The sequence below is a fragment of the Carassius gibelio genome, chromosome B24, assembly GCF_023724105.1.
Source record: "Carassius gibelio isolate Cgi1373 ecotype wild population from Czech Republic chromosome B24, carGib1.2-hapl.c, whole genome shotgun sequence".
In the NCBI taxonomy this organism is placed as follows: domain Eukaryota; kingdom Metazoa; phylum Chordata; class Actinopteri; order Cypriniformes; family Cyprinidae; genus Carassius; species Carassius gibelio.
In genome coordinates, this window is record NC_068419.1 from 18,854,751 (window position 1) to 18,879,429 (window position 24,679).

The window sequence follows — 24,679 nt, forward strand, 5'->3', positions numbered from 1 at the left end:
TGATAAGAGCAGATCATTTGTAACTCTAAGGAGAGCAGTCTCAGTACACGCACGGGTGGAAGATACTGAGACCAATGCTCGCTGGGTACTGCTGCGCCCTGGAACACTGGCAGGGTTGGCAGATCGGCCCCCAAAGGGCGCTGAGTCGAGACGGGCACCGTGTACTGTGGTGTGTACCGCTCTACCACAGCAGAGGCTGCCCTCTGAAACCCTGGACTTTTGGCATCAGGGTTTCTTGGCTGAGGACTTCTTAGCTTCTATAACTGCCCTAAGATCTTGTTTGGGCCTAGAAGACCTGGGCCTCGCGATACAAGCAGCTAGGGTGCGGCTGGGCATCTCCCGCCCAGATGCCCCGAGAGAGCAACGAGGTAGGAACTTATGGAACGCTGCCACTTCTCTCCCTCGTCTAGCTCTTTAAGCAGGTTGACTTGGTGCGCGCTTCCGACTCTAGGGATTGGGTGCTGGATCTGGTGGAAGTGGAAGGAGATAGGGACTGGCCCATCTCCATTCCCTCTTCCCTCCGTCTCCAAATCCACTTGCGAACCCCACGAGTGCAGCCGCCATTCTGCCTCGGCAGAAGCGGGACCAGAACCACGGGGGACACTGGCGAAGTCCCCCTCCTCGAAGAGGGCCCTCAGGGAATGAAGCAGCCGCACCAAAATTCGCTCACTATGTTTTAATTTTAGCATATCTAGGAGCTCTAACTGGACAGACAACAGTAAATAAGACTCACAAGACAAACAAGTGACATTCACACACAAAGCGCTTGCTGAAAGACGCGAAGCTGACGCCAGCTGCGTGGCATGTGCTTTTATAGCTTCCTGGTCCCTTACGTCACCCCGCTTATGATGTCACACTCTTCCATTGGACTGATTACACACAATATTCAGAGTCGCTCACGCTAAGCGCGTTCCCCAAAGCACATTTGACGCAGCTCGAGTTCCTGAAGAAGATTTTTTTTTGCCCATCCCTACTAATCACTTGCTAATCATGCAAGCTAGTAGCATGTTAATAATGCTAGAAACATGCAAGTGACAAGCTAGTAACTGGTTAATCATCCTAGAGACATGCTAGTAACTTGCTAATCATGCTAACAACAAGCTAGACACTTGCTAATCATACTATCAACAAGCTAATAATGCTAGAAACATGCTAGAGGCATGCTAGTAATTTGCTTATCATGCTAGAAACGTTATCAACATTTATCTAATCTATCAAAATTTTCAAATTTCAGGCTTTTACAACTGCTTTAAACTCTCTGGATAAGCTTTCTAAAGCCAATCTAAAGTTGGTCTTGACTAACATTTTTTTTTTCCCTGCTCCATTACACTGGAAAATGCATATAAGTAAAATGGTTTGCAAATGGCATTTCATTAATGAGATTTTTCTTTACAGGTGGTGTTGATGTCTTAATGAAGATTTGCAGTATAACAAATAAAATAATCAAAACGGCTTTCATGCTGAAGGTTTATTGTTAGTTTATATTAGTCAAACACAGTCAGTGGCATTTTAGCAGAGAAAATATGCAACATATTCTGATTAATACAGTCCAATTAATACAGTTAATTAATAAGTTTAATACATTTTAATTGTTGTTTTGTCATGTAATTAAGATTAAGGTGTTATTTCAAATAATCTTTGACATTTATACTTAATAGACCTTTGTTATTTCATCGCTTTTAGTTTGTCATACCTGCCAACATTTCCAATAATATAGTGTTCTCCTGTTTTTTTTTTTGTTTTGTTTTTTCACTCTTCCTCCCACTCCCAATTTACAACTTATTCTGATAACTGCATGATCTCTTGCATCCACACTTTGCTAATCAGAATATATAAGACTCCCAGATAGGTTGAGGGTGATTGTGCCTGTGCATTCTGTATTGGTACTTAATGTTCGATTGTGTGTATTTTGTACAGTTAAATGAGTTCACAAATTAAAACATTTTGCATGCTTAAAACACTATATTATTAGCATAGTGTTGGAAGTTGTGGGTGTAAAGAAAAAAGAAATTAATGCTAGCTTGTTATTATTTCAATGCTATTTGTAGAACAATTCAACAAAATGATATTGGGAACACTTTTTCTCTCTGGTTCCCTCGTGGCAATCTTTTATTCTCTACTGGACAATGATTTCCAGCTGACTGGTGACCTGCCTCACTGTAGGGCAGTCCAGACACGCTATCAGCACCTTCTTCCCAGAAGACCAAGGGGTGATCGTGTTTGTAAATTGCACAGTGCCACCAGGTGCGATCTGACTGCAAATGGAAATGGATATAGTTGTATATGAATAAAAAATACTGAATGTCAGTAACACACTAGTTAAAAGCAAACTGATCCCTAAACACGAAAAAAAATCTTACCAGTAAGAGCAGTAAAAATTCTTAACAATGAGTTAACAATGTAAACAATGTCGACAGAATAGTATTACATCTACTAATAAACATAGTTAACAAATTCATTATCAAATCATATGCCACTGCTCTGTTAGTATCACTGTAGCACAAAAATCTCCAAGAATGTGCCCTGTTTCTTAGAATTGACTCAGCAAAGAGTGTCACTGTTTGCACATCTCTCTGTAGATCTATTGATGTCTTGTAGCCTGTTGAGTGTCTTATTGTGTGTTTAGTCATCTACAGTATTCACTTACTGACAATGAAAATCTATGGAATGGAAAAATAAATATGAAAGAGGTTATTCCATCTTACTCGTATGTTTTCATTTTGGTCATAATCAATCCAGGGCTTTCTAGGCGCAGCTGAATGTTTTTCAGAACGAAGTTAAATGGATTTCGGAATGACACGATGACCATGAAATCCCGGCCGACCTGGGGTGTTCCAGTCACCTGTGGATCATTCATAATGACTGTTAATGAACAAAAAAGATCAAATGCATCACACATGTTGTGATGCAAGGGGTCTCTATGGTAATAAAGGACATATACCTTAATTGTGAGTTCAGGAGGACGGAGAGCGACAACTCTGGTTGTCGTAAGGCTCATGCCGGTTTCCTCAATGCGTCCATATGCCACAAAGAGCAGGTTGGACTGTTCCACCCGGTAAGGCATGTATTCTGAAGCTGTGACATCAAACATCACTTGCGTAGCTGTAAAATGATTTTCAGAAATTAAGCTAAGCAATCTAAAATGCATGTGCTCTAAACCTACAACAAACTTGTAAAGCCAGGCTCACTTTTCCAGGGATCCACAGATGCAGTTTTGCTTTCAGTCTTAAAGATTGAGCTGGTAACGCCGGTGTAGTACACCACACAGCCAGTGATGGTGACATCAAGGGTGCAGTTTTGGCCGGTCTGGTTCTTAATGTTCAGCGTCAGCTTGAAGTTTTCACCTATGTTGATGGTGTCGGTCTGGAGCTCGATTTCCACACCTGTTTTAGCGGGTGGCGTGTAATCCCTGGCAGGAACACCACGATTCTCTGCCATTTGCATGGCCCGCTTATCCATGTCACTGCCTGGAGTCAGGAAGAAGATCGAAGAATGACAGGGAAAAGGATAGGGCATGTGTGTGACCATCCATGCCCAGGTGTTTTTGGACCAAATGAAGCTTACCTTCCGGGTATTTGTAGGTAGAAGTGATGTCCTCATAGTTATTACTGTTCACTCCTTTGGTGAGAATGAGCTTTCCAACACTTGTGGTGTCCACAGAGATTATATTTTTATTTCCTAACTTATCAGACTTATAGTAAACCACATCACTGTTCACCTGGAGACAGAATTTGCAATTTGCTGCTGAGATTTTGTAAACTAAAGAAGTGGTGAGTAAACATCAAGGAGAAATGACACATTTCTTACCTCTGCAAAGACAAACCTGGCATCAAATGGATAACTGAGCTCTCCCTCTTTAATGGCAATGACAGACGTTGGGCCGCATCGATAAAGACCTGAATGAGTGAGCAAAATCATTTTTAATGTGTTTCATTTAGCATTACAGAATGTGAATGGTATAGAATTACCATCTAATAATGTCAAGGAACTCTTCTATTGGATCACCAGTACAATTTTATAAATGATCCACATTTATAGGTTACACTGTGTTTCAAATGCATAAGTTTAGAGGAGATGCCGATAGAGCAGAGATGCCAAAACCCCAATCCTCAGACATCCCTCAAATCACCAAGCAGATGGAGGGTCTAAATGTAGGCCTTTAAAAGTCTAGCATACTATATCAAGGTCTTGGTGATTTCTATGAACAGGGTTCAAAACATGGCTTAAATGAAAAGATAAAGTATCAGTTGAAGGAGATTATGAACTCTGAAAATTTTTGTTTGGCCAAATATAAATATATTTAATATTTTATCCCAGTTACCCCAATTGGTGAGACACCCAAGTCCATTTTAAAGTTTTCTTCAGACTTGTGATACAGAAACTCACAATTGCAATAAAGAGAATTCTGACAATTCTCAATCTGACTTTTTTCTTGCAACTGCAAGTTTACAGTATATCTTGCAGCTCTGAGAAAAGAAGTCAGAATTGCGAGAGAGAGAAAAAAGACTGTGAAATATACACTCACATTTGCGAGCTAGTTATCGGAATCAGGTGTGTTAAACAATAGAAACTTGCAAAATATGCAGTGCGGGGGGTTGCGAGGACCAGGATTAAGAACTGCTGCTTAAGAGGAAAAACAGGGTATACTGAAGATGTGGAGGATCATACCATCACTGGTCTCTTGAGGTGTGCCGTCAACCACCTGCCAGCCAGAATATTTTTCAGGCAGATCAGGCCTCCTCATGTACACCTCATTCCAGCTGTGGTAGTTCCTGTGAAATACAGTGTTATTGTCACTAAACAGCATTTAACCATCATTACCTATCAGACTGTGTATGCTTTGTGTATCTCACCAGACTGAATCTCTCGATAGGCTTCTGTTTATTGTCCCATCTTCGTCCAGTACAAGGTCAGTCTTCAGGTTGCCCGAGTTGTCGTGAGCAGAGGAGTAATTGGTGATGACTCGTGAGGGCATCCCAAGACAACGCAAAACTAGGGGTATCATCACAGTGCCATGGTCATGCCACAGTCTTTTTACCAAAGTTCTAAATAACCTGAATTTCAGAATCGGTAATGAACATGCTGTCGCTATACTCACAGGTGTTCAGCACACCGGCATACACCCAGCACTGTGCAAAGCACACAGGCAAACCATTGTCTTTGGCATATTTGAGCAGGATTTCAGGACTTCCTGTCCAGGCAGTGGGTGCTGTGCCAATAGAGTAATCATCACTCCAGTTGCCAACCAGGACACCATCGTCATCTTGGGAGTTCATCTGAAAATATACCACCAAAAACCCTACATATATACTATGAAAACTGATAGGTTGCCGTGATTTTGCAGAGTAGGATATGTTCCTTGATCAACATCTTTTGATGATCCTGAATCAACATGACTGTCCAACCCAATCCCTACCAATAATTTATTCCTAAAATCAGAGGGAAATGATAGCTGATTGACAAGGGTGTAGAAGCTCCTAATCTTGATTGTAAGCCTAAAACAGATATTTCCTGAAAAGTTATAACTCAGTTCTAATTGGTTGATTGGAATGTTATTGTTTTTTTTGCTTGTCATAGCTCTTTCTCCACCACTGATGGAACTTTCTGGATTTCTAAGTTTTCAATTGTATACAGCAGGTGGCGTTATTGCAATTTTCTGATACAGTACTGAATGTCTGGATGAAAATAAGATGAAGGAGCAGCAGATAGAAGTGATAGCATATGTAAGCAGGTGCATACTGTGGCGAGTCGGCTTTGCCCAGTTTCGGTCTGCTAAATAGTAAGGCGTGGCCAGCTGACTTCAATCACAGGTAATCAGGCAAATATAAAAGTGGTAGTTTTCACCGTTGCAGCGGTCACGGCAGCGCTCGTGTGAATCTTCCTCATTTGAAGACCGACGAGAGTAAAGACCATCGACTCTACCTGCGCGACTCCACCGAGCAAGTACACCGACAGGGCACTGGTATTGCTTTTTTCCCCTCTCTTCGGGTACCTTACTTAGTTCTCAAATACTTATTTCGGTCGCTTGTAGTCACTATGTGCTTTCTGATCTCTACTATCACTACTAACACTCTAGAGAGCATGCAATTTACATCGCAGGAAGGCCTATCCAACAAATCTACGGCCTGTCCATCTGACATTTACTACTGCACTCTCTATTCCAGTTGGTCGCTGGAACTGCCAGTCTGCTGTTAACAAAGCTGACTTCATTTCATCTATCGCTACTCATTCCGGTCTCAACCTCATGGCACTGACTGAGACTTAAATCAAACCTGAAGACAGTGCCACTCCCGCAGCCCTCTCCACTAATTTAACTTGTTCCCACACTCCTCATACGACTGGGAGGGGGGGAGGTCTCCTTTTATCAAAAAAATGGAAATTTGATCTTCAGCCATCACCTACAGCTACTGGTTCATTTGAATCACATGCCATTACTGTAACCCACCCTGTTAAAATCCACTTTGTGGTCATTTATCGCCCTCCAGGTCAATTGGGAAACTTCTTGGAGGAGTTGGATGTGCTGTGATCAAACTTTCCTGAAGATGGTACTCCTCTGGTACTGCTTGGAGACTTCAACATCCACCTAGATAAACCCCAGGCTGCTGACTTTCAAAACTCTGTTCGCCTCATTTGATCTCAAGCATGTACAGCGACACACAAATCAGCCAACCAACTTGACCTCATCTACATGCGCTTTTGCTCCGTGGACAACTCTTCAGTTGCTCTACTGAACACCTCAGAACACTTCCTCATTACTGCTAACCTAGCACTTACTTCTGAAGTGGCACACACTCCAACGCAGGTCACCATTCGATGGAACCTACGCTTATTCTCTCCATCTCGCCTATCTTCTGCGGTTTCATCTTCGCTTCCTGTACTCTCTCAGTTTTCAGCTCTGGACACGAACAGTGCTATTGAAACTCTTTGCTCCACTTTAACCTCTTGCTTGGAAAACTTTTGCCCACTGTCGTTGAGACCAGCATGCACCACCCCATCTGCCCCCTGGCTGTCCGAGGTTCTCCTCGAACATCGCTCTAAACTCAGGGCTGCAGAGAGGAAATGGCATAAATCAAGAAACTCTACCGACCTCAGTGTGTATCAGTCTCTCCTCTCTTTCTTCTCTGCAAATGTCTTCACTGCTAAAACATCCTACTACCACAACAAAATGAACAGCTGTTGTAACGCTCGGACACTCTTCAAAACTTTCTCTTCTCTTCTTAATCCACCTCCACCCCCTCCTCCATCGAATCTTACAGCGGATGACTTCGCAGTTTTCTTCACAAATTAGACAAGAACCGTCAGTGACCAATTCTCCACACCGCAGACTGAGGATAACTCCACAGTGTCTGATGCACACTCTTTCTCCTCCTTCTCTCCACTCTCAGAGATGGATTTTCTTCCGTCATACCTTTGCTTACTCACATTATCAAGTCCTCTCTTCACTCTGCCCTCAGCATTTAAGCAGGCTCGGGTAAGCCCACTGCTTAAGAAACCATCTGTAAATCCAGCACTTCTAGAAAGCTATAGACCGGTATCCGTTCTGCAATTCATTGCAAAGACACTTGAGGGAGCTGTGTTCAACCAGCATTCTATGTTCCTTGTACAGATCAACTTACTGGACACCAACCAATCTGGCTCCAAAGTGGCCACTCAACTGAGACTGCCCTGCTACAGGGCCTTACTGAAGCCCTGCAACTGGCAAGAGCAGCTTCAAAATCCTCAGTACTCATACATTCTCATACTCATACAACATTAGGAAGATTTGACCCTTCCTATCAGAGGAAGCCACCCAACTTCTTGTCCAAGCTCTTGTTCTCTCCAGACTGGAGTATTGTAATTCTCGCCTGGCGGGCCTTCCTGCATGTACTATGAAGCCTCTGCAATTGATCCAGAATGCAGCAGCGAGGGTTGTCTTCAATGAGTCCAAAAAAGCTCACGTTACTCCTCTCCTCATCAGGTTACACTGGCTACCAGTAGCCGCTCGCATCAAATTCAAGGTACTAACACTTGCCAACAAGACAACCACTGGCACGGCACCAACATACCTAAACTCACTGGTTAAATCTTATGTGCCCTCCAGAAGTTTGCGCTCGGCAAGTGAAAAACGCCTTGTGGTGCCATCCCAAAATAGGTCAAAATCACTCTCACGGTCCTTTTCCCGGACTGTGCCCAGCTGGTGGAATGACTTCCCAATCTCAATTCGTACAGCGGAGTCTTTACTCATTTTCAAGAAACAACTAAAGACTTATCTTTTTCACCAGCACCAACTAATACTAGCACTTCTATCTATTGCAGTGGTTCTCAAACTTGTCCTGGCGTACCCCCTGCCTTGCACATTTTGTGTGTCTCCCTCATCTATCACACCTGATTCAACTCAGTAGCTCATTAGTGGAGACTGCAAGACCTGGCTGTGTCTCTGGGAGACATAAATGTGCATTGCTTGGTTACTTCATGCAGAAGTTTGAGAATCCCTGATCTATTGTAAAGTCATGCAGTGTGTAACTTCCTGTCGCCATTCCATGATGTAATTAGAAAACAGCAGCCATCGAATGCTACCCCAGATAATTGTCCAGTGTAAAAACAATGGTGATCCGATGACTTTGAAAATAATGCAGTGTGAACACGGCATTCGTTGTTGAGGAACCAGTGCATCTGTTGAGTACTGTTAAAATCAGGTACTCTAAGACTATTATACAAGTTGCATTGGAATTGAGCTATGTTTTGATCTGAATTGGATGTCTTTGAGAAAAATGTTGTTGTTGTTTTATTATTTTATAATGTTTTTATAAATGGAACTTGCCCAGGAATGCATGAAGCTAGAATGAAACCACTTTTGTTTCAACGCAGAGGCTACTTTCTTTTTTTACATATTGCATTTTCAGATATTCATGCAAAATATTAAATCATACCAGAGCTGATCCCTGCCGAACTAATTCAATGGCATTTCCACGGTACAGCAGTGGTACTTTGCCGGCATCTAGAATGAAAAGACAGGCATCCAGAATCCCCTCTTCAAACTACAGGAAACAATATAAAATGTTAGATGAAGGTATCAGGTTGAATAATCCACCATAAAAGTTAGAACATTTGTTTTCTTTGTAAAGAAATATCTCCAGAAATCTACTGACCTGGCCATAGTTCCATGAACGGGGGGCTATATTGTTGAATTCTCCATTGTAGATAATGCCCACATCATTCATCACATACTCCTGTCTGTCGGAATCTCCGGGCATATACACCACATCCGCTGTGTACCAACATATGAGATACATGCATTATGACATATTCATAAATTCGTAGGGCTTGTTGCCATCTTTACAAGTGATGTCAGTACGCAAAACAGAATGTTATACTTGTACTCACCGGGGTCCCAAGGATTGAACAGCACATAGAAATCAGTGTCAGGGTTCTTTGGAGTGCGCTGTTTTCCAACATTAGTGATTACTGTTACAAAAGTGCTGAAGCGGCCAATGATGCAGCCAGCATCAGGTGTTATGCCCACTGTCACATCATTGTCTTGCGTGTCAACCACGCGACCCTTCCAGCGCCCATTACGTCTCCCTTGTCCAATGTACTCAATGATGTGGGTGCCATTGTTTTCATCCGGTGAACTGCCTGTGAGGACAGAGACAGTATATTCCAGTTTTGAAGGATATTTCACCCGAATTTAAATTCTGTCATCATTTTATGATGACTTTTCTTCCATTGTGGAACATAAAATTATGATGAACATGAAGCTGACATCGAGCATGAATTAAATGGTACTACAACAAAAATTTAGTTTTTTGTAATTATTATCTGTTATGTAGGCTCCTCCACAGCTTTTGTCAGGTTCAGTACTAACTTGATCTTTTGCTAACTCCTTCCCCTCCACCGATGGAACTTTATAAATCAAAACTGCCTGATATGACAGCATAAAATGGTTAAGGACTGTGAAGCTTTGGGGGTATAGATGGTTTGATGATCGATCTGAATCCGATCCAGAAGTAGTCTTTGACAAAAGCATCATTTTGTTCAAAATTGTACTTTTTTAAATAAAAAGTGTCCACATTCAAGTGGCAACTTAAAGGGGGAGTGAAATGCTCGTTTTCACTCAATATCCTGTTAATCTTGAGTACCTATAGAGTAGTACTGCATCCTTCATAACTCCAAAAAGTCTTTAGTTTTATTATATTTATAAGAGAAAAATAGTCTGCACTGTTTTTTTCCCGGAAAAACACGAGCGCCTGGAGGCGTGACGTGTGGGCGGAGCTAAAGAATCACAAGCGCGAGTAGGCTTTTGTGTTGAGAGCATCTGGAAACTGTGACATTACCGTGAGGAAAAAAAAAACATCATCCAAAACAAAGGTGTTTTAAGGTGTACATGTGGAAAGTGCAGTTTGATGACAACATCGCATGTTGTTTACTTGATGTGCTTACGCGCCGATAGCTAAGTTAACAACACAGAGATATTTGAAGCAGTTTTACTCACCGCCTGCGGTTTCAACACACGATCATGACCCTTTTTCGTTGGGACTGCATTATACTTAAGAAATAAACAATATGCAAATCCGGCGTAAAACTGGGCCTTGTTTGTAAAACAAGCATCTTCGAAATGCAGGGAACAAACAAAAACACTTGCACAACTCCGTTGATGCTCTGTAAAAATAAACTCCATCCACTAGTCCCTTAATGCTGTTTTTTTTTTTTTTTTTTTTGTAATCTGTGCAGGGTTGTCTTGCCCTGGCAACCAAAAACACAATTCTTTTGTGACATTTCGGTCTCTCGCTCTGGTCAGTGAATGTCTCTGCTCTGCTATACGGGAGCGCGCGCTCTTCCGGTAGAAGTGTCCTTAGGACCCATATAAGGAAATTCCACTCCATCTAACGTCACACACACCCATACTCGAAAAAAACTTTCCGAAACTTGTGACAAACCGTAAGTCCGTTGTTCCAAAAATACTCCTTCAAACGTACAACTTAATTTTTGAAACTTTGTCCATGTTTAGCATGGGAATCCAACTCTTTAACAGTGTAAAAAACTCAGTATGCATGAAATAGCATTTCACCCCCCCTTTAAAAAAAATAAAAATAAAAAAGGTCAGGGAAAAGGTTAAAATGATAGGACACCCAAAATGGCTTTATTTCTAGTCTTTATTTAGTAACCTGTATGACTTATTTTCTTCTTTTAAAAGACCCTTTAAAACTGGCACTTTCTATTCTATTTCTGCACTAAATACTTTTTAATTATTATAAAAACCTTACCCTGTAACACTTGCACTCTCCATTCTATTTCTATTCTATATGCTTGTTTTCTTTTTATTATAAAAACCTTGTCCCGCTAACACTGGCAATCTCTATTGTATTTCTATTCTGTATACTTGTTTTCTTTTTATTTATTATGAAAACCTGACCCTCTATCACTAGTTCTATATATTCTATATCTATTCAATTTACTTATTTTCTTTTTATTTATTATAAAAACTTGACCCTCTAACACTGTTTTTTTCTTTTTATTGATTATAAAAAACACGACTTACATTCTCTATTCTATTTCAATTCTCACTACTGGTTTTCTTTATTTTTATTATAAAAATAATAATCTGAGCCCTGACCCCAGCACTCCCTATACTATTTCTATTCTATCTAGTAGTTTTATTTTTATTTATTACAAAAATATTGACCCTCTAAACACTAGCAATTTATATTGTATTTCTATTCTATTTAATTGTTTTCATTATATTAATTATACAAACCTTGACCATCTAACACTGGCAATCTATATTGTATTTCTATTCTATCTACTAGTTTTCTTTTTATTTATTATAAAAATCTTGACCCTCAAACACTAGCTCTTGTCATTCTATTTTTTCTATCTACTTGTTTTCTTGTTATTTACCATACAACACTTAACACTTACATCCTCTATTCTATTTCTATTCTATTTACTTGTTTACATTTCTTTGTTTTTATAATAATAGTAACCTGACCCTCTAACACTAAAAAGAAAACTGCTACGTGTACTGCATTAGACCTGGGATTTGTCACAGGGTTGTTGCTCTTTAGTTGCTTTGATTGTTTTTATTGTCATCATTTGAAAGTCACTTTGGATAAATGTAATGTAAATGTAAATGAGATGTTCTGAAAGATCTGCTCACCAATCATGAACTCCAGCTGCACATTGTCCTGCTGCTCATTGAAGGGTTGGTCAAAGCTGATGATGATAAAGAATTCTTTATTCCTGCGCACAATGAGGTTGGTGTTCTTGTACCTGCTGGTGTTGTGTGCATTATTGTTGTCTGCCACAAGCATATCAACACCCAGCACGGAGAGAGCTTGGGTTGCTGAAAAAAAGACAAAAAACTTAAATGATAATTTGAACACAAACATTATTAGTCAGGTCAAATAGTTTCAGAACAATTAAAAAAATATATTCTTCTAACAAGTGTTTACCAATACTTAAAGTACTTTTCTAAACTCTTAACACAGAACACATCACTAAATTTTCTGGCCAAAACCACATTTTGTTAAATAAATACAAACCCTACATTTCAAAATGCTGAATACCTTTTTCTACATATACTAACTCTACTAACACAGCAAACACAATTCAAAATGGAGTCATTCGGACAAAACAATTACCACTACTTTTCTATCCAATAAGAACATATAGTCAATCATAGAACAGTGACTGTCAAAATAATAAAAGCTGATGGCTTTACAAAAACTCCATTACTTTCTTCTACACTTTGACATAGATGTTTCAGTTCTACTTGCATAGACAATATAAAAATTATTCATTGTTCAAAAATTCCATTGTTTTTTTGTAATGTACAGTAGTTACCTTCAAGTGGAAGCCATTTAAAAAAAAATTAGTTTTGAATGTGTTCATTCTTGGCAACATACTATCTAAAACTGAATGAGTCATTACTTTATAGACTTTATGTTTACTTTATGTACAATAGAAAAAAAATGGGTCCTCTATGCACAAATTCAATTGATTGAAATTGCTCTCCAGTGGGTGGTGGTTGGCTGTGGATGGTTGCTGATGCCAGTGATCAACAAAAATTACAACATACATGGCCTTTGGTTAATAGGCAATCTTGTTTCCATCACAGGATAAAAAAGTAAAAACTGTTAACTTTTTATCTCACAATTTGGACTTCTATTCTTAAGATTTTGAGTTTACATAAAATAAAAGTCACAATTACCCTTCACTTTTTATATTCCATGGCAGAAATAAGCTTGCATATGTTCCACATGTGTAAGAGAGAAAAACAAACAAACATAAAAAATATACAGTCCAGCACACAATCTTATACCCTTCCTTAACTTTTCTTTTCCATTACCTAACGTCTTCTGATCAAACTACTCCTCTCCCTCCTTCCACTATTCCTCTTCCCTTCCCAGGCATTATTTTTCTCTCTTTGATTCTTTGTGTTGTTCTTCATCCACAAATCCAATTCAAAGAGGTGTTTTTTACTCTATGTTGATGTAATGGTAAAAGCATCTACACCTGAATATACCTCCAACTGAGACTGGATTCAGCTATTTCTTAATATCTTTGTGATCTGTTACTTAAAAATGCTTATCAGTTGTTAGAATATTTAATATAGAGATATTTTTTATACTTTTGAGTTGCTCTTGTTGCAAATGTAGAGGCTTTTCACTATATTTAAAGTTTTGAACATTAGGTCTTTATTTCTGTCATGCTGTGTTTAAGCATTTGTAAAAAAAAAAAAGATAAGAACGATCTATGATTTTGGTATGGGGTAAGCGTGTGGGAAAATAAAATGTAAGCAGAAACATGTTAATTTACTGAATATTGTGTGAAAACAACATGAATTGTGTTAAAGGTAGGGTCACAACAGACTGATGTTGTGCTAATTGTGTTTTTGAAAATGTGACTACAGATTTGACAAAATGGTGATCTATGAAAAAAATGACACTTTGTTCATTTTAAAACACATGTTTCATGAAGTGAAAGTTGAATATAAATGAATAGGACTTTACTTGGTGCTCTGGGTCCTGCGCCTTTAAAAGCTTCAAAGACAGGTGGGTGATACGCATCGTAGTTTGATTTGGAAAACTTGATACGGCCGATTAGGGATCTCCAGAACTTAGTGTTACCGGACATGATGTACACAAGATGTCTTGACGTTTGCCTGGAAGACAGATCATGCTAATGTTAGACTTTTAAATACAGAGACTTTACATTTGGTATGAGACATACATCTGGAGATTCGTGATAGCTGCAGAGGAAAGGATAGACTTCAGTGAATGAAAAAAAAAAAAGGTGAAAGTTGTGACATTTGCCAAGTATAGTAACCCATACCCAGAACTGGTGCTCTGCATTTAACCCATCCAAGTGCACACACACAGCAGTGAGAAGTGAACACACACCCAGAGCAGTGGGCTCCTATATATAATGCAACTGGGGGCTCAGTGCCTTGCTCAAGGACACTTCAGCCATAAGTATTGAGAGTGGAAGAGAGCACTGTTCATTCACTCCCCACCACCTACAACTCCTGCCAACACCGAGACTTGAACCTTCGGGTAACTAGTCCAAGTCTCTAACCATCAGGCCACGGCTGCTCCCAAACCACACAGTGGGATTTGAACCCATGCACCAGAGAGACTGGAGCCTAAATCCAGCGCCTTAGACCACTCGCCATTATAAACATTAGAAATGTCTTTACTGCCCCTTTTGGATAATTTAATGCACCTTGCTGAAAATTAATTTCTTAGAACAGGTGCTGAACCCAAACGTTTTGTCCCTTTATGTAAGACAAATACAAATGAATTGTTTAATAATCTCAAAGTCACCATTCTACAAATTAACATCATGGAGCCTACTGTACATACACTTGGCCACAATTGACTAATTTGCTCTAGCAAATCATTTTGGTTGAACTGAAATGAGGAAACAAATGAGTAAATCATGGCCACAAATTAAAAAGCTGTTTGAACATATACAAAGATTTTATTTCAATGTGAGAGAATTATGCAAACAAATAGTTAAAAACTACACAGTTAAAATTGAAAGCAAAGTTTTAAAAATGTAAATCTAAACTCAGAAATTTCAGAAAGCGTCATAAACAGTGCTGAACTCACGGTCTCTGTAGAAGTGGAGATGGTCTGCTGAGAAGCTCTAGACAGAGGAGCCCCATTCTGATTAATATATGCTCAGGACTTCCTCTTCCACTGGAGAAAAACACCAGAGCAAGTCAAGATGATCCCAAGATCAGGTCAGTCTGACACACACACACACACACACACATCTGTGACCTCACTTCTGATTCTTGATGACAGCAGCATATTTCAGAACATCACTGGCATGACAAACATCTGACACACATTCAATAAAATGCCCAAAATATAACTTTTTATTGGGCGAAAAAAATCATCATAAAGTTCCCAAGTGCTATTTTAACTTAGACAATTTATTAGAGGTTTCATGTTTCAGTCTAAAGATTATCTGAAAGGCCCTTCAAGAACATACACACTCTTTTCTGACTGAAATCAATAGGGAAGCTGAAAATCCATGCTGATGAAATATCATACCTCAGATAAAGTGACTTCTCAGAATATTGCTAATATAAAAAAATGAAATGGGACTTACTAATAAAATAATGACAGTCTAGAATCAATGTTTCTGTAATACAACTAATCAGACCTGTTCATATTAATCTAAATGCAGACCAACACAACGTAAAAGTGTGATATGATTGTAAAGAGGACCAGTTGAGACTACTTTGAGTGCAATTTGACTAGACTGAAAAGAAAATGCTATCTTATAACTGGTACCCAGACAGCAAGCAATTTCGGCCCAGAACCCGCCTACATCTGTGGGCCAGATCTGGGCCGAAATTGCTTGCTGTCTGGGTAGTAGCTGTCAAACCTGAAATATTACAAATATTAAACTAGTTTTCAGCAGGGTTTGTGAGACACTGTTCTTAGTATCACAAATATACCTCATTATTTCAGAGTTAAGTTACATAGAAATATCTTGACCTGTTGAATATCTTTGAGGGCATGTCAATAAAGCCGTGGTAGAAAATATGGGGAACTGAAACTCGTGTTTGGCCCAAATGACAAGTTAACTTGCTCTGACTTTCAATTTCAGTAGAAATTCAGAAGAAATTAAAACAACAACAACAAAAACTGCCAAGCACATTTTCTATTTCTATTTTTACACATTAGAGTTTTTCTCATTAACTTTGGTGCATTTTTCAAAACAGAAATGAAATTCTCAAAACTACTTGTACAACCTCCTCATCATCTAGTCATTTATACACATCATAAAACCAGTTTCTCATTCTTTTGAACGAGTTGTGATTGCTTTTGTACTTTCATGCAATTGATTATGCACATTTATCTGCGGTTTCTTACATTATCAGTTGCTAATGTCATGTTGCTCAAAATGTATTATTCAGTCTTCTGTGCAATAGTCTCATGAATCTTCAGTTGGAAAGTTTATACTCTATAGACAGAGGACAATACAAGAGTTACACATTCAGAAAATTGACTTATTTCATCTTTGTGCTCATATTTCTTTTTCCTTTTCTATATCACAATGACATTGTAAAGGTTTTTTTTTTATTATTTATTTTTTTTTTGGCCAGACCACTAGTAAACGTGTAACTGGCAATTCAATCCATTCTATTTCAGTCAATACCCCACATATAGTAATGTGTAAATGTGTACTTTTGAAATGATTATATGGCATACATAAGCATATGGCATACTGTTCAATCCCTTAACTTTCATCCAAAATGTTGCTATAGTTTACATCAGAACATCCCTCCAGAGTAAACTGTTATATTGACAACATGACTAAGCAATTTGACTGTCTTATCCGTACACAATGACACAAGGACTTGTCATTCGATGGCACTGACATGTTCATTGACACAGATATTTGTTTTTGAGAGATGAACTAAGTATTTTGAGCAAGAGACTGGCTTTTGCAGGTAATCCATGGTGTTTTGCTGTTTGTATGAGTTGTCTTGAGAAATGCAATTACTGTTTTGCAAATCTCAAGGATAATTCGAGAAATGTACCAAAGCAACTGAGAAAAACTGTCACATCATGGCCACGTCTTCGGCCCTTGGCCAGGTTGAAGCCAGCTTCCTCCACAAACACAAGGATGTAAGGGGTCTTGTTTCCTTCAAATGCCATTATTCTCTACAATAGCGTAAAAAAAGGTCAGGTCACTAAACATACTGTTTGATTGGTCATCTAAAATGTATGAAACTCCTCCTCCGTTAGTCAAGTTCTAGTTTCACTGTCAATTTCTGTAATAAATTTATCAAATTTTCCAAGGATTCTTATATGGTATTCAGGCTATTATGTTCTTGTCTGATTTTGACATTTGAACAGACTATTGTGCATGTGATGATTTATACAATGAAATGACGCTGACACGTTTTGTAACGAACAACCATTAGACTGAGAATCAACAATCGGTTTAGATCAACAAAATCTATTCACTTGGAAATTGTGCTAAATATAACCTGTACTTAATCATTTGCAAAGATGTACTGAGACATTGAGACATGTACTTAGACATTTGCAATTTGATTAAATGAATGAGAAAATCAATTCTGTTGTGAACTATTGCCAAGTGGTTTGGAGGTTTGTCCAATATATTCATTGTGTCTTGCATGCATGTGGCAGTCTAATCCAAGCACTGCATTATTCATAACTTGTGTGTAGTCTACATGCACATCCCATTCACATCTAGTTCGAACCAACCGCACATTTATGTGATTGTTGTTATTATACTTTTCACATTTTACTATAATAGAAAAGTCATCCGAAATGTGTATCAACACACAAATATCTGATTTATCTTTATCTGAAAATATTTAGTCTACACAAACAAATATGTGCAGTTTAAACAGACGAGCCTCTGGATGGCCTCTGGCTATTTAAGTTGTATGTGGTCGTTAATCCTGGAATGAGATTTGGACTTCAGATTTGCTTTATTTTATGGCTCTGTTCATTTCGATCGAGAATAGAGGAGCTTGTTTGTTCTCTGCTAATGACTTAGTTTATGTTTTGTTTGCTAATTAATTAATGAACCATTACTTTTTTGGACATTTATTTATTTATATATATAAAAAAATGCCTATTGTTGTTAAGTACATTTTATGAAGCAGCAGATGACACTGTTCTACATTTTCCGAGACTGACTTTTTTTCCTGGCATCATACACAATGTACATAAAGCTGTCAGGCTTTCACCTAAAGGCGTTGAATTATGCCATTTAAATTTAAATGTAAAGTTAATTACAAAATAAATATAACTGTAATCTGTTACAGTTACTGAGAAAAAAAAAGGTAATTAAATGACAGTTACTTATGAAAATGTTAACGATTTCAAAAGGGGTTACATCTGGATATTTTCACACAGATACAGTTTTGATTTATTTCTTTCCCAAACTGCATTAACTGCTCTAAAATATACCACACCAATGTTTGAGGAGTTTAGGACACATGCTGATTTAATAACTGTTGTGTATATGTTTTATTTTATAAGATTGACTTTTTTTTTTCCCCAAGCCATTTTTAGATGCCAGTGTTTCCTGTCATGGATATGTAAAGATTTGATTTAAAATCTGTTAAACTTAGCCTATTTATGATTTCTAATCTGTATTTAACCTCAGAATGATATCAAAGTAAAAAAAAAAAACAAAAAAAAAAAAACAAAAACAAAAAAAAAACAGCTAAAGTCTGAATTTGTGGTGGCTGTTATTAAATGAGATGATTATAAATATTTTGTGTATTTTTAAGTATTTTGAAAGTCTGACAGTAATTAGTGTCGAGTCCTACTGTAAGATTTAATTTGTCCGCTTTAAATGTTTCACAATGATAAATAGTTGAACACATTAATTAGAAATTCAAAACTGTATTCAAAATGCAATCAGTTACATTACTTTAAGAAACACTGGCTGTCATCTTGCGTTAGTTTGAGGAATAGCCCGCGAAAATAACAACAGTTTGAGTGAAATGTTTGTCATTTATTTATTTACTTATGTTCAAACACCTGAGTTCAGAACATTATTCGGGATTTTTTTTCCTTCAAGCTAAAATTCAATCCATAGCAGTTCAGCATCTAAAAGGAAAATCCGATTCCTCCAACCAGGAGGCGGCAGTAACAGTTTTTAAAAGAATATAAATTTCAAGTTGAGAGAGAGAATGAGATAAGACGGTGTCTGATTGGCTGATATCTGTGTCGTGGGCGGAGTTGGATGATCTGACAGATGATTGACAGCTTGCGGTAGGATTATGGCTGCCGTGATCAAACTACTCTCGCCCTGGAGATTTAACCGAGTCGCCCGGTAAGAGAGATCTTATTAGATCTTATTAATCTCCAGTATTGTTCTGGACATCATGTTGTGCTTCGCAATAGAAACTCCTGTACCTTGTGTTTACCTTGAGCTTGCATTGACCTTTACCCTACATCACGGTGTCTGTCAGAGCCTCACCTCTCACACACTTTCACTGGGACACCGAACTGTAACATATTTCTGATTTGTGTCCAGAGCGAGTAAAGTTGCGTGTGCTCAGCTGCACCGATCTGCTGCAGTTATGGGAGCTTCAGTAGAAGAATTTAACGCGGCCAAAGAAAAGCTGGGAGCTCTGAAGAAGGATCCAGGGAATGAAGTCAAACTCAAGGTCTATGCACTCTTCAAACAGGTGAGACGAGCAATAACCAGTGCTGGGGAGGAACTTGTTACATTTAACACAGTTAAATACAAATGTAACTGTAACAGCTACTGAGAAAGAAACAAACAAACCTACAGGTGAGGTAATTTTGAAAATGTTAAAAATAACATCTCATGCATTCATTTTGTGAAATTTTATTTTTATGTCCTATTGGGGTTTATGTATATGCTTTATTTTTTAAGATTAACTTTATATATATATATATATATATATATATATATATATATAGATAGATAGATAGATAGATAGATAGATAGATAGATCTATATATATTTTTTAGAAAAGTAATCAAAGGGATCATATCTAATCAGTTACCCTGTTGAAATAGTTACACTACACTAGTTATTACTTTTTAAATGGGGTAACTTGTAATTTACAACCACTTAGATTTAAAAAATTAAATCTCAATATTTTCAGGGATTTTATCGATGACAATAATTAGATGATATTTTGCTGTGTGTTATGGTGCTGGTCTCTTAAACTTTAAATGTGAAATTAAAACGACCAGTAGGTGGCAGCATTTGTTGTCGAAATAGAGCGAAAGCAAGCAATTTGTGGTCTAAAACGTTAAGTCTCTTAATTAAGCACTCTTCGTAGTTGCAGTGTTTTGAAAGGTCTTTGTAAAATACTTGATCATGTCAAATTGCATATAATATGATATAAAAAATATGATATAATTGCAGACGATATATATCGTGCTTGCTCTTGGAACAAAAAGTATTCTGCCATATGTTTGCCATATGTTTGGATTTGATTTCTTAATTGTTTTAAATTTCTTATGAAGTTAGTCTGCCGTTCCGTAAAATTTGTAAAGAAATAAATGCTTTTATCCAGCAGGAATGCATTAAATTGATTAAACTTTTTCAATATTAAATTGTACATTTTAAGTTGTAATAATATTTTACAATATTACTAATTTTACTGTATTTTTTATTAAATTAATGCCGCCTTGGTGAGCAGAAGAGACTTATTTCAATTACAGATTTTTGTTGACCCCATCTACAATGCCAGATTGTCCTTAATTATCTTAATTATGATGCACTTCTGTTTTGTAAATGATCAGGCCACACAAGGACCCTGCAACACCCCCAAACCCAGCATGCTGGACTTTGTGAATAAAGCCAAATGGGACGCATGGAAGAGTCTTGGCTCCGTGTCACAGGTATTTTTCATTAAAATTTTTGATAATATATTTATTTTTCACAAAAGAGTGAATATATATATAAAAAAAGGGTCTTTTTTATGTTTGGCTAAAGGTTTTATTTTCAAATCTGTAATTAAATTCCAAAATGATTTTAGAAAGATCTAATTTGAATAAAAATGTAATTTTATTACACTTTATATTAAGTGTCCCTAATACCTTTCTACTTGCATAGTAACTAAATGTGTACGTAGTATGTAACCAGACCTTTCATTTGCCTTGTAAGTTTACGATCATCTAATATTTTATTAATCTAATATGCATTTTATTCATATTTAATGCATGTAATATTTTACTTCATTTCAGCTTTATTTAAATAGCTGAAAACAAGTTTGGATTTGATAATAATGGGCCACAGGGTTTCATTTAGGTCTCAGGACAAGGTTCAGGCTTTAATCTAATAAAGAGTGAACATGTACCGAGCACAGTGTATGTGTCCAGCATACATCAGTGTTTAATGTGGTGATGTGTCTGTGTTAGGAAGAGGCCAGGCAGCAGTATGTGGATCTCATCTCGTCTCTGGTGGGAACAGAGGCTCCTGCGGTGGCAGCGCAGCCCACGGGGAGCACAAAGGGCTTCCAGTCCCTGCTGGTCACCACGGAGGACAACATCACCACCATCCGGCTCAACAGACCCGAGAAAAAGAACGCCATCACGGTGGAGGTGAAGACCTTAATTTGGATAATGTTTTTTCACATCTTGAAGGCTCAAAACTAATAGTTTTGTAGGATGTCAGTTGTGTAGGACCTTGGTCAGTTTTAAATAGATATTTGACTAGAGAATGCCAAGACTGACACAGACTGTAAGCCAATGTCATTTTAGAATCAGTATTAATTTTAATGGTTTTATTCTTATTTGAATTCAAAAAACGGCACACCTTTGTTGTTGTCTCGTCTCCCCTCAGATGCACTGCAATGGCGATCCTTTGCACAATTCTCAAAACACCCACAAGATGACACGTTTATCTGTGAATCTGATATCGGATTATGGTAAAATAGTTAAATATCGGGGAAAATATCGGTAAATCGATATATCGGTCGATCTCTAGTTTTAATTTTAGTACTTCATTTTTCTATTTTTGTTTAATTTAAGCTTAATTTGAAACAAAAACTTTTAAAAGACCTTAATTTTTAGTTTACAGTAGCAACACTGATGCATAGACATTTTTAGAAAATATTCTTTCATGTTTTTGCATCCTGTAGATGTACAATGAGCTAATCGAAGCTTTGGATCTTGCTGGCAAAGACGGTTCTGTCATCACAGTGATAACAGGTGAAGTACTCTGCTTTACCTTTCAGTGTTTGCAGATATTCCTCTGTAGATCAGTGTGCTTATCCTCTTTTTTTAATGTCTCTGAAGGTAGTGGAGATTATTACTGCAGTGGAAACGACCTGAACAACTTCACAAAGATCCCTGAGGGTGGAGTAGAGAAGATGGCTAAAGATGCTGGGGAGTTGCTGAAGTAAAGTCAATTTTGCTTGAATCTAAACCAGTTTATAGTGTTTTTGAGGTTGATGAGAAGTTATGATGGATGTATGCCTGCTTGTGTTGTTTTAGGAGGTACGTAAAGGCATACATTGACTTCCCCAAACCTCTGATTGGAGTCGTAAACGGACCGGCGGTGGGGGTCTCAGTCACTCTGCTGGGACTTTTTGATGTTGTTTATGCCACAGAGAAGGTGGGCTGCTTTCCTACAGCATATCAGTGATCCATCATGTCTGTCTGTTTAATTATATCTATATATCTGCATGTGTTTTGGCTTTATATTCCTTTTGTTTTGTGTGTAGGCGACGTTTCATACACCCTTCAGTCAGCTGGGTCAGAGCCCAGAGGGCTGCTCTTCATATCTTTTCCCCAAAATTATGGGTGCAGCAAAGGTATGAACATCAACTGAAATTTGAGATTAATCCGTTTACTACAACAACAAAAAAAATCACAGTACAATTTATTTATTTATTAATATGCTAACGGCACTAATATACATACAGTGGACTACATGATATTGGGAAAAAAAATCTAATTTTCTTTTTTTGTAGAGCATGAAAATTTGGCCAGAACTTTTGTGATTTGTATAATAACATGACTATAAAATGATGATGATGATAATATTAATAATAATAATAATAATAATAATAAATATTTGCTTTATTATTAATGTTAATATAAAAAATATTATACAAAATAAATATTTCAATATTTCACCATTAATTTAGTATTTAAAAAAATAATAATAATAAAGTAAACAATTTTATTTTATAATACAACTGAGAGTTACTAACAATACTAATATTTACAGCTGTCTTAATTGCTTCATTTTCAAATGTTAAACCCTCAAGCTTTTATTTTGGAGGACAACAGCACTTTTTAATGTTTTTCTAGATCGATTGCTTTGTTCCAAAACAGGGATTAAAATGTTGCCTTTTATTCTTTTAATTCTTTAATTCTTCTAAGTGTTAATGCAAGTCACGTGTGAGTAAACTCTCCTCTCACTGGTCAAAGCAACCAATGTCAAATTGGAGGAAAGCATTTGGGGAAACCTGTTTAATAACAGTCATTAATATCTTTGGTGGCACAGAAATGACACTTGGCCTTCAGCTCTGGGAATATTTTTTCTCAGATATGTTCTTTCGAGTCTGTTTGTCGTCTCTGTTCAGGCGAGTGAGATGCTGTTGTTTAATAAGAAGCTGACGGCCGCACAGGCCTGTGAAGTGGGTCTGGTGACCGAGGTCTTTCCAGAAAGCTCTTTCCAGTCCGAGGTGTGGACCAGACTGAAGGCCTATGCCAAACTGCCCAAGAACGTAAGTGCTCCGGCTGCTTGAATTATGACGTGCTAGTGTTAAACAAGAGAGAAATATTATCACTCTCAGGTAAAAGGATCTTGAAAACAAATGCTTCTCCTTGTCATTTTCTCGTACCCCTTCAGTCTCTGGCTCTGTCGAAGCAGTTGATCCGCTCGGTGGAGAAAGAGAAACTTCACGCCGTGAACGACGCAGAGGTGGAGAGACTGGTGGAGCGCTGGCTCTCGGATGAATGCATGCAGGCCATCATGAGCTTCTTCCAGGCCAAGTCTAAACTTTAAGAAGAGCCCATGGAGCCATTCAACATCTCCCTAAATAACCTTTCTCTTCTCACGCAATAGATTTTCTAGTTAACCCTTTATACTACAAACGACAGGAAGAATTACCCAACTCATCTAAACAGTGGATTGTATAGGATTCGTATAGCATTAGCTGATGTATACATGACATGAGACATTTATTTAATCATTCTGTCATAACAGTTTAATAAGACGACCACGTAATATAGTGTTTTGCAACAAAATGAACCGTCCGTTCCATTTACTGTACCAGATGTGCACTTAGTAGGTTGTATCACTCAGTGCCTTACTAATGTTAATGCACTTGTGTACTGATATCTGAGGGCCAAAAATCAGATGTATCAAGACATTAAATAATTTGTAGTCTTGAAATTTTGTCCTGAATACAGTTTTAATACCTACTCAACCTGTGAGTGTCTTGTTTTATATATCACACACACACACACACACACACACCGATATAAATGTATATTCAGTGCTGATGCATGTAATCTGGATTATGTAGTCAGATTCCAAAAATACGTTATTAGATTATTTTCCTATAATCTAAATAAACCTATAATCATTTTCTTACGTTACAAGATTATCCTATTTAAATCAATCTGATCAACAAGTTTAATACAAAGTAATCAAAAAGTAATCTGATTATATCACCTGTCCAAATGTAATG

At 37.7% G+C, this 24,679-nt stretch overlaps 2 protein-coding genes and 1 long non-coding RNA gene across 3 annotated transcripts in view; 2 read left to right on the forward strand and 1 right to left on the reverse strand.

Moving 5' to 3' along the window:
* Window positions 1-15,226, forward strand: part of LOC128013453 (uncharacterized) — a 79,494-nt gene extending 64,268 nt beyond the window's left edge. The window contains exon 4 of the long non-coding RNA XR_008183313.1: window positions 15,104-15,226. This is a non-coding gene — a long non-coding RNA (uncharacterized LOC128013453). The remainder of the gene's footprint in view (window positions 1-15,103) is intronic.
* LOC128013441 (coagulation factor XIII A chain-like) lies at window positions 1,454-15,178 on the reverse strand. The gene is made up of 15 exons (XM_052596436.1): window positions 15,093-15,178; window positions 13,992-14,143; window positions 12,137-12,322; window positions 9,364-9,615; window positions 9,129-9,247; window positions 8,910-9,017; window positions 5,099-5,276; window positions 4,854-4,992; window positions 4,669-4,772; window positions 3,808-3,896; window positions 3,565-3,718; window positions 3,189-3,467; window positions 2,942-3,102; window positions 2,706-2,842; window positions 1,454-2,255 (listed from the first exon to the last, which is right to left on the reverse strand). The coding sequence occupies exons 1-15, from the start codon at window positions 15,146-15,148 to the stop codon at window positions 2,117-2,119; spliced, it is 2,253 nt and encodes a 750-aa protein (XP_052452396.1). The 5' UTR covers window positions 15,149-15,178; the 3' UTR covers window positions 1,454-2,116.
* Window positions 15,227-19,185: 3,959 nt separating the features above from the next.
* On the forward strand, window positions 19,186-24,415 carry eci2 (enoyl-CoA delta isomerase 2). Its single transcript, XM_052596525.1, has 10 exons — window positions 19,186-19,323; window positions 19,528-19,681; window positions 20,775-20,873; window positions 21,393-21,575; window positions 22,115-22,184; window positions 22,272-22,374; window positions 22,470-22,590; window positions 22,700-22,789; window positions 23,567-23,710; window positions 23,836-24,415. Exons 1-10 carry the CDS (start codon window positions 19,271-19,273, stop codon window positions 23,989-23,991), a joined length of 1,173 nt encoding a protein of 390 aa, XP_052452485.1. The 5' UTR covers window positions 19,186-19,270; the 3' UTR covers window positions 23,992-24,415.
* The last annotated feature ends 264 nt before the right edge of the window (window positions 24,416-24,679 follow it).

Coding starts and splice junctions, on each gene's coding strand:
- LOC128013441 (XM_052596436.1), bottom strand. CDS start 15,148: ATGGGGCTCCTCTGTCTAGAGCTTCTCAGCAGACCATCTCCACTTCTA. Junction 4,993..5,098: donor TGCCGGTGTGCTGAACACCT/GTGAGTATAGCG, acceptor TGATACCCCTAG/TTTTGCGTTGTCTTGGGATG. Junction 2,843..2,941: donor CTCCTGAACTCACAATTAAG/GTATATGTCCTT, acceptor AATGATCCACAG/GTGACTGGAACACCCCAGGT.
- eci2 (XM_052596525.1), top strand. CDS start 19,271: ATGGCTGCCGTGATCAAACTACTCTCGCCCTGGAGATTTAACCGAGTC. Junction 21,576..22,114: donor AGAACGCCATCACGGTGGAG/GTGAAGACCTTA, acceptor TGCATCCTGTAG/ATGTACAATGAGCTAATCGA. Junction 23,711..23,835: donor ATGCCAAACTGCCCAAGAAC/GTAAGTGCTCCG, acceptor GTACCCCTTCAG/TCTCTGGCTCTGTCGAAGCA.